Source organism: Saccopteryx bilineata, chromosome 3 (genome assembly GCF_036850765.1).
Source record: "Saccopteryx bilineata isolate mSacBil1 chromosome 3, mSacBil1_pri_phased_curated, whole genome shotgun sequence".
Taxonomy (NCBI): Eukaryota; Metazoa; Chordata; class Mammalia; order Chiroptera; family Emballonuridae; genus Saccopteryx; species Saccopteryx bilineata.
The window spans coordinates 94,013,389-94,028,091 of NC_089492.1; the positions used below are offsets into that span (position 1 = coordinate 94,013,389).

At 35.9% G+C, this 14,703-nt stretch overlaps 1 protein-coding gene across 2 annotated transcripts in view; it reads right to left on the minus strand.

The window, feature by feature from the left end:
• Window positions 1–695: 695 nt before the first annotated feature.
• The window catches only part of STRN (striatin), a 111,557-nt gene continuing 97,549 nt past the window's right edge, over window positions 696–14,703 (minus strand). For both annotated transcript variants that reach the window (XM_066266900.1, XM_066266899.1), the window contains 4 exons: window positions 13,141–13,281; window positions 8,213–8,320; window positions 6,571–6,657; window positions 696–6,481 (listed from right to left, as the gene is read on the minus strand). In XM_066266900.1, the coding sequence (XP_066122997.1) occupies window positions 6,312–6,481; window positions 6,571–6,657; window positions 8,213–8,320; window positions 13,141–13,281 (506 nt within the window). In that variant the 3' untranslated portion in view covers window positions 696–6,311. The remainder of the gene's footprint in view (window positions 6,482–6,570; window positions 6,658–8,212; window positions 8,321–13,140; window positions 13,282–14,703) is intronic.

A 14,703-nucleotide genomic window follows, 5' to 3' on the forward strand; every position in this document is an offset into this window, starting at 1 on the left:
AATGTTGGGTTCAAGGGTGCTCCTTGAATACTGATTTTCAGTATTCCTAGGAAATACCCCAAGTGCCATAATTCTGAGACCCACCCCTCAAAACCAGAGCAGTGGCCTTGGGAAACCCAATGCAAGTCAGAACACTACTATGAACCTGAGCTGATCCCAGGGGTCCATCAGTCCATGAAAAATTTGGGAGTCCTATTGACCTTCTCAGCTAGATTACTCTAAAATAACTCCAAGCAAATGATGTTTCAATTCTTATTAAAAGGACCAAGAGGGACATTTCTGACACTACTGGAAAAATGTGTGCATACCAAAGGATATAACACTCATTACTACAGCAGCATACAAAACATCAAAGAACAGTGAATAGTTTCAAGGACACCAAAAGGGTTATCTTTTAGATTTCATACAGTACTGTGACTCCAGATTGGAAAAAAGATTGTGAGTTCTGCGCAGGGTAAGCTCGTTATAAATAACATTGATTTGAAGGAGCAAGGGAAAGGAGAAGGCTAATGCTGTCTCTTAAGTAGCCAAAAAATAGTAACACATTAAATTTATATACATGTGTATAATTTTTTTAAATTATGTAACTGAACACTTGATTTAACACAACAAAATCAGGTTGTATTAAAGTTTTTTAACTGGAAATCCACTAGATTCCAAATTTAACAAATATTTCAATTCATGAGACACCTATAGCACATCTATATTTGCACACTTTATTTAAAAACAAATAATACATGTAGAGCCACCAAAAGGATATCTTCATTAGCTTATTCGTACCCTGAATTTACAAAAGAAACTTCTTACACCACAAAAATTAGCATTTGGATTAATTTACATTAATTGATAGTATAACTAATTTGTAAAATACCGGAAGATCAAACAATCTGGGCCAGGGTTCACCAGCTGGGGGGTGGGGGTAGAGAAAAGGAGTTAAAAGGAGTTATTTAGGAATCTAAACTGATGATGCCCTGAGGTCAGCTCCAGCAAACTGTGGTTGAGAGACTTAAAATGACCAATAGATTTCAATTACAAAGAAATGGCTCCTCCTAAAACCAGTTATTAGAGCATATAATTGGAATGGGTGTAGGGGATAACTCTTCATCTGGAAAAAAAATGTGTAGAGAAGGGGGATTGTATTTGTTTCTCACAAGAGGCAAACTTCAGCCAAACAATGAGAAGAAAGTAGGGAGGGAAAGACTTTCTGATCGCTGATAACACCAAATTTAGCAGCTTGTTACAAGTCAACCTGAAATACCATCCTCTGAGACGTTTTCGGAGAGGAGTTAACATACAACCAAAGAAAAATCATTCTACATAAACAAGGCACTCACTGGTTCTCAGCCTGTTAAAAACCCAGGCAAACATTACAGTTAATCTAAATTAAAATGAACTTTTTAATTTGCATCAGAGGAATGACAAGCATGTGGTCCCAGTTAAATCTAAAGCTTGATTAGCAAAGATCCAGAAAATTGTGACCCCTAAGCACTACTTCAGTAGTATTGCTAGAATAAATAAGTGGGATCTAGATCTGTTTGGCCTAATATTTGCTTTTTAAAGAACTAAAAAAAAAAAAAAAAAACAAAAAAAAAAAAACACACCACCAAAAAACCCCCAAAACAAAATTGATGCAATTTGTTAAATACTTGGTCAACCTTCTATTCATTACACTGACATGGAGACCCAGTTGGATAAAGAATATGGCCAATTAAAAAGCCTTTAGTGACAAAGTAAAAGTTATTTCAATCATTTACCAATGACCTGTCCACTGTTTTTAAACACAGCGTTAGTCTTCTGGATCTTCCCTAAAAATGAACTTTGGGAATTGACACATTTCAGAAAAATATACATATAATTTCCTTCAGCAACTACTTTTGTACAACCCAAATCCCAGTGTCAAACACTTAAAGATCTGCAATTATATAAATAACTAAACAAGTAACATAGTAATGGTGGCGATTGCTGAGTAAAATAAAATGAATGATTAAGTACTTATTAGCCTTGAAATACCTTTCAAAGAATAAAGTAATCTGAGAAAATTATACTTAGAACTCTTTTCCATATAAAATTAATAACAGTTTGGCTCTTGGTTGAAAACATTACACAGACATATATACTCACCAGAGCTAAACTATCTCAACTCACTATCAACACTGATGATAAAATTTAAGCCATTAGAAAGAAAACCAAAATGAATTCTAAGTATTTCATTCTAATTTGTGACATTTTAGTTTAATATAACTTAAGTGACAAAGCCTGAGAAAAGCACCAACATAGATTTTTAAATTGCATCCAACTATTATTTCAGATATCATAAAGATCTGCTTTAGTTAAACGGCAGCAATGACAAAGAGGTAGATATGAAAGATGCCATTTAAATACTATTCTTCGGTGGAATTTTAACTATTTAGTTCAGGTGTTCATTGTAAAAATAATTCATACTAGTTGAATCTTCATTACATTAAGAATTTCATGACATGCTATTGTGTAAAGGGGAAATATATGAAGTACTAAAAAAAAGTGAACTTTTAAAAATTACATTTAGTTAGCCAACATTGAGCTTCCATGAGTTTTGTGAACCAATTTCTCTTTTTACCTGAACCTGACTATAATGAAATATGTTATATTATTCTCTACTGAAATTTTTAGGAATTCACATTCACAATTTTTGGAAAGTATTAAGGGTGCTCAGAAGAGCACAAAAACAATGCATGAAATGTCCCCTGAAGTCCTAGAAGTTGAGCAGATACATTAAAAAGACATTGATGGTCACATATCAGGACCTTCACAGATTGGCGCGTGCGCATGCACACACACATACACTCACTCACACCCACGCACACACTCTCTCTCTCTCTCTCTCTCTCTTTCTCTCCCCTCCCCTTCCCCCCAAACTCAATCCTCATCCTCACTGTAAGGCTGCATTTGTTTTTTTTTTTAAAGGCACCTCTCATTCTCTAGCTATTGCCTTCTTGATGATATCTGTTTTGTTAAAAATCCTGAATGTTCAATGGAAATAGATCAGTACTGAGAATGGAATATTTTTCAATTCACATTTAAATAGCCAAGTTTTCTTACATTCAGATTTTAATAAACTAGAATGACAGTCTTTAAAACAAGCATGCTAGCCTATAATGAATATAGTATTTACAGTAATTTAAACATTTAGAACTATATATTATACTGCAAAAGCAAACAGCACAACACTCATCATACTCATCATTATCCACTGTGTATACTACCTCCAAAAATGAAAATACAAAACAGTAAAATGCACCTATGGTTTTATATATATATATATATATATAGTCTATATATTATATATATTTTTATAATATATATAATATATATTTATAAAATATACATACATTTTAGACATTTTCAAATAAATCTTCATCTTCTCCAAAAGAAATCTATAGCAAGAATACTGAAGGAATGAGTCAAAAAATTTCTCACTAAGTTCATTATCAGTGATGCAGCTCAATTTCTCCTTTTTTAGTCATAACTAAAATGATTATAAAAGCTAAATACTTTGCATAACTAATTACTGTTTAATGGCAAAAAAAACACAACTGATAAACTTGTTCAATAGAAAAATACTGAAGGTCATTCTATCACTTATGTTAAATCTTCATCTATGGTCCAAGTAGCAAATGAGCTCCATCTAACAGCCAAGTTTGGAGAAGGGTGCTGCAAGCTCTCAGAGATGTAACCACAGCATATGAAAATAAGGCAGGAACCCACATTTCCTGATGATTTTCATACTATTCCAATACATTTCATCCAAAATATTTACAAATCAAGCCCTATGAAAGCATTTCAATGTTCGAATCATGATTTTTTCATTTTGTGGATTTTGTTCACCTTTTCGACAGGCTGAGGGAAAAATTGGACACTTCTATCTGGTTGGAAGACAGCTTTGGCTCATCTCTAGGATGAGGTCACAGAGCCAGTGGCGGAGAATCAGTGTTCCTGTGCACATTCTCCAGCGGTGCAGCACTGGCTTCCTAAGGAACTTCCCACAGCTCCATCATCTGCACTGCACTCTGCATATCTCATGGTTATTTTCCACTCGCTAGCAGAAAAATTTCAACCGTGAGGTATAAAGTGAGGTGAAGAGAAAGTCTTGGTTAAGTAAAGAAGGTGCTGAAGACCCTGGAAGGTAAATGAAGCAATAACTGGTGGAACAATAGCTTTGTAGTTGTCCATTGTAAAGACACCAAGGGCGGGGCACCTGGCTAGAATTTTCCAGTATCCTTCTACAAATTTCAGGTTAGCAACACCATTATTTTACTCTGTGAAGAATCAAAAGAGCAATTCACCAAACACAATGTGGCATTCTCTCTCTGCATGGGAATGTAAACATTCACCTGGTATATAGCTCAGCTATGATGTGGTAGTTCGTGTCCAGGTCAATTCATTTGATTATACAAGAGTCCCTTGAGCCCACTGCTAACCAAAGCACAGATGCAATGACAAGGTAGCCGTGTCAATATACTACAGCATATTTGTATGCCAACCAAGTAAATTTCGGTCCTTAACTTTAAAGAAAATATGCCTTTTTACTACAGAGTTCTAGCAGACAAGCAGAAATTTAAAAGAAAAATAGTTAATTATCACGCACATTAATGCCAACATACTTCTTCAAGGAGTACATATTAGAAGTGCAACTGTTCTGACAATGGAATATGTGGGGATAGGAATGTAAAAATTGTATTAAAAGGTTAAAATATTTACGAATATGGATTTTTTAAAGTCTAAGAACCTATCATACATACATTTTGCTGAAAAGTTGTACATCAGTAATTTACTTCTAATTTCTAGATTGGTCTCTGACACTGAGCAAACAAGAGTGTGAGGAGAGGCAAGAGTTGCAGGGATGAGGTCAGTACCAGGTTCAGAGAGTGGGGTCTGGGGTATTCCAAGAGCTGACCACACACATGTTGGTCAGGGGCAAGGAGCTAAGGGAAACCCGGTCCTTTAACATGTTTTTCCTCAGAAACAGTATTAATTCACTGCCCAATGAAACATGCTGTGTTTTAAATTATACAATGGAGGGGAAAAGGGAGAAGAAAGAGAACTATTTACCCAATATTACACACAGAACCCTTCCATCCAGATTTTCAAGAGGGTCTTCTTATTGGAGATGCTAATGGAGGACTTCTGGGGTGTAAAACATTTGCTTTATTTAGTACATCTGCAAAAGCAGTTGACTGAGATGAACCATACTCTTTGGACTGTTAAAACATAATTACAAACTATTTTTTGATAGGAGTCAGGTAATGTGGATATGAGAAACAAAGAAAAAGCAGAGATCCTCTGAAGTGTGATTACCTATATAGGTCTTGAGAAATGAACACTTGCAAATAACTACAATTTTTTCAACTACTGAAAAGTTCAGATTTTATCGATGAAATAATCGCTCTGATACTATAAGTATCACAGGAATAAGTGAATTTTGAAATTAATAGAAATTATTATAAAGATATGCCCTGCTTGCCCTTAAAAATAAACAGAAGCCTACACCTGAATTAAGTTAAATCCTTTAGTAAAAGCAGATTCTATCAACTCCTCTTCACAATGGTGACTATTTTTGACAGCCACACTTTAGAATAGTACCAAACCCATCTTCAAAACTGTAATACAATATAGAAATCTGCTTACAAACTAAGTATTTGTTTAGCATTTCTGAATAATAATATATTTAACATATTATTGCATTTCTTTTCCCCCCCTAATAAGTAAAATGCGTTGCCAGGTGCTTTATGGGTTTAGCTGAAAGGAGAGCTAAATTAAAAACTCATTTAGCACTGCCTGGTCATCACGCACACAGGGATTAGTACAGCAGATATGGTCAAGATTACTGTTTGACTACCTAATGTGTTTAACAAGATTTCTTCGGGGAGAACTAGGTCTAAATTTCTGCTCTTCCTTTTCTCATTCCCAGCCATCAAGCTTCTTTATTATCCCTTATAGTGTGTCCTAATTTATTCAATAGGGAACACGTTAAACTTATGTTCACTCAGGCCTGCCTAGCGAATTAGAACAACTTTAGAAATAAAAGTTCCCATTTTGGGGAAAATTTGAAACAGTTTCAGGCTCACAGATTCAGCTGAGCTTGCAGCAACCTGAACACACCTTAGTTTTAGAAAACAGTGCACGAATTGCAAAACTATTCTTTAACAAATGTTCTCTGTGCTCCTTCAGCAGAACAAAAGGGCAGAACGGGTTGATTCCTGCCCTGGTCTTCTGTATCTCTTTTGTGCAGTTGATTATTATAAAGAGCTAGAAGGTGAAGAGGATGCATTCTGTCATACAAAGACTTTAGCCAGGGCATCCGCCCCAGCACTGGCTATATAGCATTTGGATGGGTGGAAAGCTACATCATGAATTGATTCTTCAAACTTTTTCCGATGAGCTGTGAACTCTTGGATACATGTCTTACTTTCTAGGTTCCATAAACGTATTGAACAATCATGACCTATATCAAAAGAAAAGAAATTGAAAGGAAAATTATATTAACATGAAAACGGGAAGAATAAACAAACAATCCATAGTTGATGTACTTACTGCCAGACATCAAGTACAGGCCATTAGGATCAACAGCTAAACTTGTAACAGCTTCTAGGTGGGCTACCATTGAGTGGATCAGTTTGCCTTTGGAAAAAGAGATTGTTACTCTTTATTAACAGCTTTCCTCATCCTGAAAATGCACCACTTACCACATTACACTGGTATCACCAGCCATCCCTTTCTGTGTACTTAATGGATCAATGGCTCTTTTTTTATCAGCTAAAACAACGTCTCCCTCCCCACTCTAGCCATAGTAATGATGAGAAACAAAAGCTCAGCTTCCAGATTATATTGTATTTTTGTTTTCCATATTACAATATAAAAGTCAGTAATTTATATACAAATATTCTGTTAAGCCATGTGTATTAACTAGAACTCAGACATTAATCAACTATTTTGCATCCTTTAGCTACAGGCAAATTATATGGATTATGAGAACCAGAGACTGCAAGACAGAAAACCTGACCCCAATTTTGATGGAAACAACATAAAAGGGTGGGGCAAAAGTAGATGTAGAGTTGTGACACAGAATTTACTCTTGTATTCTTTATTAATTACTGTATTATTTTCCATATGAACAACTATAAACCTACCTTTGTTCTACCCTGCATAAAAGAGTTTGAGGATATTAAATTACTCATCACTTGTAGCTAAGCAAAGTCAGAAAAAGTCAACATATTTACAAAGCCAAGAGCAGACACTTAGGTAAATATGGCTGCTAACACAGTACTGTTCCCAGCACAGCTCTTCATAAGTTTTCTTTAACTAGTGGAATGTAATCCAATAAAAATTAAGAAAGCCCCAACTCAAATCAACCAGGACCAAAAGTATTATAATCCAGAAAAGATTAGTCCATAGAAAAATTAATAAACTAAGACCAAATGACTCAGGAGGTTTCTATCTGAACACCCAGGCTATTCAAAACTTAAGTATCAAACAAAACACAATGATCATATGCCTCTACTTCTACTTTCCCCCAGTATATTCACAGTAAGAGAGCATACTTATTGGTATTTGAATGAATCTTTTCTTTTTTTACAGGGACAGAGAGAGTCAGAGAGAGGGATATATAAGGACAGACAGATAGGAACAGAGAGAGATGAGAAGCATCAATTATCAGTTTTTTGTTGTGACACCTTAGTTGTTCATTGATTGCTTTCTCATATGTGCCTTGACCGTGGGCCTTCAGCAGACCAAGTGAGTAATCCCTTGCTCGAGCCAGTGACCTTGGGTCCAAGCTGGTGAGCTTTTTTGCTCAAACCAGATGAGCCCACGCTCAAGCTGGCGACTTCAGGGTCTCAAACCTGAGTCTTCCGCATCCCAGTCCAACACTCTATCCACTGCGCCACCGCCTGGTCAGGCTGAATGAAATATTCATTGCGTTCCTAGTGATAACTTTGATCCAGGGCCAAAATATAACATGTACCTATTATTAAATAAATCAAGATGATTCTATATGCTATCATGAGTAGTTCTTAGCAGATATAGACGAAATGAACAGAAACTGAGCTGGGGGAGTGTATGTGTTTTAATGCCTATTGCCTGATGATAAAGTCAGGAATAGACACCAAAATCAACCTACTTACTGTGCTTTTTTTTTTTTTGCTTTAACAATAATCAATTTTTAATAAATCCTTACCTGTATTGTTATCATAGAATTTGATGTGCCTGTCTTCATGAGCAGTGATGCTGATAGGAAGAGTGGGATGACTGATGACTCTATTTATTTGGCAGGAAGAGTTGGCTGCTAAAAAAAGAAAAAAGACAACATAAATTAATCAAAGCTACTATTTCTTCACATAAAAGAGAACTGAATATTCACCTAAGGGACTGGAAATGTTAGTGATGTGAACTTGTTTCTTAGTGCATTTATTCTGCAATTGTGTTCATAATTTCAATGTGAGGCAATGAGAACGCCTGAGCAACACTACAGTGACAAATCTAGAGGTGCTGAAGAATAAGAACTTCCTTTGCCAATCACTACCTGCTATTTAGCCTAGAGCCACTGACATTTCTCATTCTACAATATTCTGTGATATTTCTGCTACTTTAAAAAGTTCCATCCTTACGTATACATAATTCCCAAACTTAAATCTAAACTATTTCTAGATACAGAGCTTTGTCACATGGTTACTATCTGAAGATACACATGACAAACAGAGCTTCCTAACACTTTAATTTTCTTTTCATCATTCTAGAAATGATCATCATTTGACAACCCACCACATTTGTAATCTTAAGAGCCAGCCAACAATACTTTTTTGTGCACTACTTAAAGAGTTTTCGAGGAGATTTCAATTATATGCACAATGAGATAGGCAGGCTTCAATCATTAAGCCTCTATCACAATAAATGAACCAAGATCCAGAAAAAGTTGTGACTCCCCCAAAATAATGTCACAAAGCCAGTATCTATTCTAATTTCTATGTCTATCCCAACCAGATGGCTCATGCCAATTAGACAACTGCTAAAACTGACATCTAAAGTATCACAAGTTCCTCCTGAAAGCCTTTTAGCAAAAGAAAACCAGTAAGAACTTAAATTTAATTAGTGATTTCGGTTAAGATACTTCTTATAAGAAAAAAAATCTACATAAAGGTAACACTAATCTAACACATGTCAGAGTTACAAAAAATCCAGGCAGAGGAAGGAATGTCCTTATAAAGTACATTACTAGGACAACTGGAAAATTTGAATATAAAGAATTCAAACAACAGCAATGTGTCAGAGTTAAATTTCCCGATTTTGACAATGTGATGTGCTATATCAAGCCAATATCCTTGTTCTTAGGAATCACATGCTAAAGGATCTAGGAGTATAGGAGTATGATGTCCCTTAAGTGGTTCAGATTTTAAAATTATACCCATATATATAGAGTGATAAGCTAAATGTAACAAACTGTACATGATAGAAATTAATGAATCTGGTAAAAGGCAGTCCAAAGTTTTGTGTGATTTTTGAAATGTTTCTGTAAATTTAAAAGGATTTCAAAACAATCTTTAACCTTAGAAAAGGTATTATGAATTTTTATTTACATAACAGAAAATATACCTTAATATAGCTTTAAAATAGTGGTAATACTGGTCTATTTTATTGGGTTTTCATGTGGTTCCTAGAAATACGACACCTTTAAAACTGAAATAGTTTTTTTCAATGCTAATAGCAGGTGGCCACCCAACTTGTTACCTAAATACAAAACAAAAAGTCACTTGACCATGTGGAGTAAGATTGGGTCAATTATATTCAATTTAAATGGTTCTGTACAAACAGTTGTCTTTTGTGGGGTTTTTTAAATTTACTGACTTTTTAGAAAGGAATGGGGGAACAGAGAGAGACATTGATTTGTTGTTCTACTAATTTATGAATTCATTGGTTGATTTTTTATGTGCCCTGACAAGCAATCGAACCTGCAACCTTGGTGTTATCGGGATAATACTCTAACCAAATGAGCTAGCTACCTGGCTCGGGCTGTACAAAGAGTTTAGTTTCAAAATTCAGCCTATGGATTTTTTTTTTTCTGCCACCAAAGATAAGACACCATTGAGCAATATCCTCTGTAAAGTCTGGCAGGAGAATAACAAAAAAGAAATACTTTTAAGTAAATTATCCCATATAATCTGAGAGAGAAATTTCTGTGAATTGCTTCAATTACTTTGAGATCTAGGAATTAAGTAGATAGAAATCAAATGATGAAAGCAGGCAAAAGAAAGTTCTTATTTAGCAACTTATAAGGAAGTTTTTCCATCTGAACGTAAATCAGACAAGTAAGCAAACTACAAAGAACACCAGAAATAAAATGAAGGCTCACCAGCAGCCATCATTCTAACAATAAATTAAGATAATCCTCTAAATATTCATATTTAGCTTGCAATTTAGGAATGGTTTACCCTTTCAATGGGTTCACAAGTATCCAATTACCTGCTTCAATTACTTTTGACTTTATCACAGTCAAATCACCATTGACATCAAAGAGAAGAAAGGTAATGTAATCTGATTCTAACAAAAAACATCCTTCATCATTTTAAACTCTATATGAAAGTCACTTTCACTCTGGAAAATGTTTGGTCTGAACTTTCCAGAATAGAACAACAAAGTCAAATATAAATAGTTAGGGGGTAGTCACAGTAGAAAGTAATAAAAGGCTAAATTAAGTATGTTTTATATAACTCTTAAGTAATCAAAATAATAATATAGAAGATGTCAAGGCATATTATTTTTAACTCAAAATAATTATCACATTGCAATAATGCTGCCTTTATTCAAAACATTCTGGGAAGTTTTCTTCAGCAAATGCTTCCACAATCAGGCAAAGAGTCATATGACTTGGTAAGTCACATAGCTTGGGTAAAAAAATTAAATCTCATCTACTACACATCTGATTAATTTGTAGTAGTCATTAAAAATCTATTTATGGCCCTGGCCAGTGGCTTAGAGGTAGAGCGTCAGCCCGGCGAATGGAAGTCCCGGGTTCAACTCCCGGTCAGGGCACAGAGAAGCGACCATCTGCTTCTCCTTCCCCCTTCTCTCTCTCTCTCTCTCTCTCTCTCTCTCTCCCTCTCTCTCTCTCCCTCTCTCTTTCCCTCTCTCTTTCTCTCTCTCTCTTCTCCTTTGGCAGCCATGGTGAAAATGGTTCAAGCCAGTTGGCCCCGGGGCACTGAGGATGGCTCCATGGCCTCACCTCAGGAGCTAAAACAGCTCTGTTGCTCATCAATGGAGCAGTGGTCCCAGATGGGCAGAGCATTGCCGTGTAGGGGCTTGCTGGGTGGATCTCAGTCAGGGCACATGTGGGACTCTATCTGTCTGCCTCCCTGCATCTCACTTAATTAAAAAAAAAAAAAGACAACATTTATTACTCAAAGAATTAATTCTAAAAATGTTCACATCCTTAATTTCATATTGGATTTTTACTACTGTAGCTTTAGGTCATATATTTGAATGTAATTTTAAATTTAAAATTATTGAGAGTCTAGTCCTGGCTGGTTGGCTCAGCAGTAGAGCATTGGCCTGGGGTGTAGAAGTCCTGGGTTCAATTCCTGGCCAGGGCACACAGGAGAAGTACTCATCTGCTTCTCCACCCTTCCCCCTCTCCTTTTTCTCTATCTCTCTGTTTCCCTCCCGCAGTCAAGGCTCCACTGGAGCAAAGTTGGCCCGGGCACTGAAGATGGCTCCATGGTCTCCACCTCAGGCACTAAAACGGCTCTGGTTGCAACGGAGCAACACCCCAGATAGACAGAACATCACCCCATAGTGGGCATGCCAGGTGGATCCTGGTTGAGCGCATGCAGGAGTCTGTCTCTCTGCCTCTCTGCTTCTCACTTCAGAAAAATACTAAATAAATAAAATTATTGAGAGTCTAAAATCTACATTTCTTGGAAATAAAAATCACCTCTTTTTCCTCTTTTATAATCTCAATTTTGATTTTTTGGTCTCTTTGACATCAAAATAGTTCAAACCTCTATTCATGCCTTCCCAAACAATTCTCACAGGACACCAGAAGAAAACAAAACAACAGATTAGGAAGAGAAAATAAAGAAAACCAAAATGAAATGCAGGAAATTTTGGGGAGAAAAAAAGTGAAGGGACCCCTTCATAATAATTATTTTTAAAGCTAGCTCTCAGACTAAAATAATAGTTTATGTGTATGTAAGTTTTCTTTACCAACTGCAACCTAAACTTGGTTGTTTGGATCAAACCTAAAGATAGAAAGCAATGGTTAAAAAAGCCCCAAGCCTGACCAGGCGGTGGTGCAGTGGATAGAGCGCCGGACTGGGATGCAGAGGACCCGGGTTCGAGACCCCAAGGTTGCCAGCTTGAGCGCAGGCTCATCTGGTTTGAGCAAAGGCCCACCAGCTTGAACCCAAGGTCGTTGGCTCCAGCAAGGGGTTACTCGGTCTGCTGAAGGCCCGCGGTCAAGGCACATATGAGAAAGCAATCAATGAACAACTAAGGTGTTGCAACGCGCAATGAAAAACTAATGATTGACGCTTCTCATCTCTCTCCATTCCTGTCTGTCTGTCCCTGTCTAGCGCTCTCTCTGACTCACTCTCTCTGTAAAAAAAAAGCCCCAAACAAAATAATTCTATAATATCTTCTTCACAATCTGAGAAATTTCATGACTTCCTGTATCCAATAAGAAGCTTCAGATTTGGGATTTTGAGAGGCACAACTTGATCTATATTCTAATCAGTAATGAACTGTGACAAATTATATTAATATAAAATTGATTTAACAAATTAACTTATGAAAAATATTTATATTCAGAATATTTTCTTTCACAAAATTAAAAACTAATCATTTGTCATAAAATTAACTTGACTCTTCTGTAGAATAGCTCAAGTGCTATTTCAACTATTATAGTATAGTTATAAATGTATATAAACGTAACCCAAAGACTTAAAATCAACTGTAAATCATTATATCCTTCTAAGTAACTGCATTCTGGGATTTAACAGGAAGAAGACTTTAAAATGACAAGTATTTTTCATAGTTAATGCTAGAAGTTATAATTTTGATGAAGTTTAAAAAAATTGTTCCAAACACAGACTATTTAAAAACCATTATACATACTTGTATCTAGATTAGATTCTAAAGTGAGAATGCGTTGTTGTGTTTCCATATTAAAGATGCTTGTAAATCCTTTGCTGAATGATGCTACCATATGGCTCGGGTCACTACTCACTAGATCCACAGAGGCAGGGATTCCCAATTCTAAAAGAGTCAGAACATATTCAAAGAAAACAATAATTAAGAGGGTTCACTTAACAATGTGCTTAAAATACAACAAAAACAAATAGTAGCATGATTTCCTTAAGGAATAAATAAGACTTGACATTAGGATAAGAATTTGCCCACTGCTTCTCAACTGAGGTTTTTTTTTCTTTTAGCCCTACCTAGTTTTATTACTCTTACCTATTCAACACATCTTCGACCTGTTACTTATATATATGGAAAGCAAGCCTTTATTCAAAAAATAAGTGGAAAACCTACATGGACTACAAATTTTGCTGCTTCTATTACACCCTGAGGCTTAGTATGGCATCATGGGAATTCTTTATTTTAAAAGCCCATCACTTATTAGGAATTCTAACTTATCAAAAACATGGAATTTTTTGATTCCCAGTCAGAGCACACAGAAGAAGTGCCATCTGCTTCTCCATCCCTCCCCCTCTCCTTCTTCTCTGTCTCTCTCTTCCCCTCACACAGCCAAAGCTCCACTGGAGCAAAGTTGGCCCGGGCGCTGGGGATGGCTCCATGGCCTCCACCTCAGGTGCTAGAATGGCCCAGGCCAAAATGAAACAACACCCCAGAGGGGCAAAGCACCACCCCCAGGTGGGCATGCCGGGTGGATCCCAGTGGGCGCATACAGGAGTCTGACTGCCTCCCCACTTCTAACTTTAGAAAAATGAAAGAAAGGAAAGGAAAGGAAAGGAAAGGAAAGGGAAAAGGAAAAGGAAAAGGAAAAGGAAAAGGAAAAGGAAAAGGAAAAGGAAGGAAAAGAAAAGAAAAGAAAAGAAAAGAAAAGAAAAGAAAAGAAGGAAGTAAAATTCCAAATTGTTATTGGTAGTCATGAAAGTATCAAATGCAGGTAAGTCATCAAAACTTAAGACACATGTTATCACAGCTCAAAAATTAAGGTGATATTTTTATTTTATCATCTAGAATAAGTGAAACCTGGTTAAACTTGAAGTTTATTTATAAATACACAAAAATACAGAATAATACATATACTGTATATGGATGTACCGTGTTTCCCCATGTATAAGACGCACCCTTTTCAAAAAATTTGGGGTCAAAAACTGGATGCAGATTTTTTTATTTGCATTTCCCATTTTTTCACACTTGTTTTTGCACTCATTGTTGAAGATAGTGATTTGTCATCAGACACAGTGAGGACAAGCTAATGGATGGGAGTTTTGACAGTGATGAGGAGCTGTAAGAATTTTATAATGAATAAAACTTGAGTTCAATAACTTTATGTAATACATTTTCTTTCAAATTTCAGGCCCCAAAATTAAGGTGTGTCTTATACATGGGACCATCTTATACATGGGGAAATATGGTAATCTTATTTTTTTCATTTGGCTAAAAATCTAATTAAAACAAGTTAACAGTTCTAAAATGTTACATTAT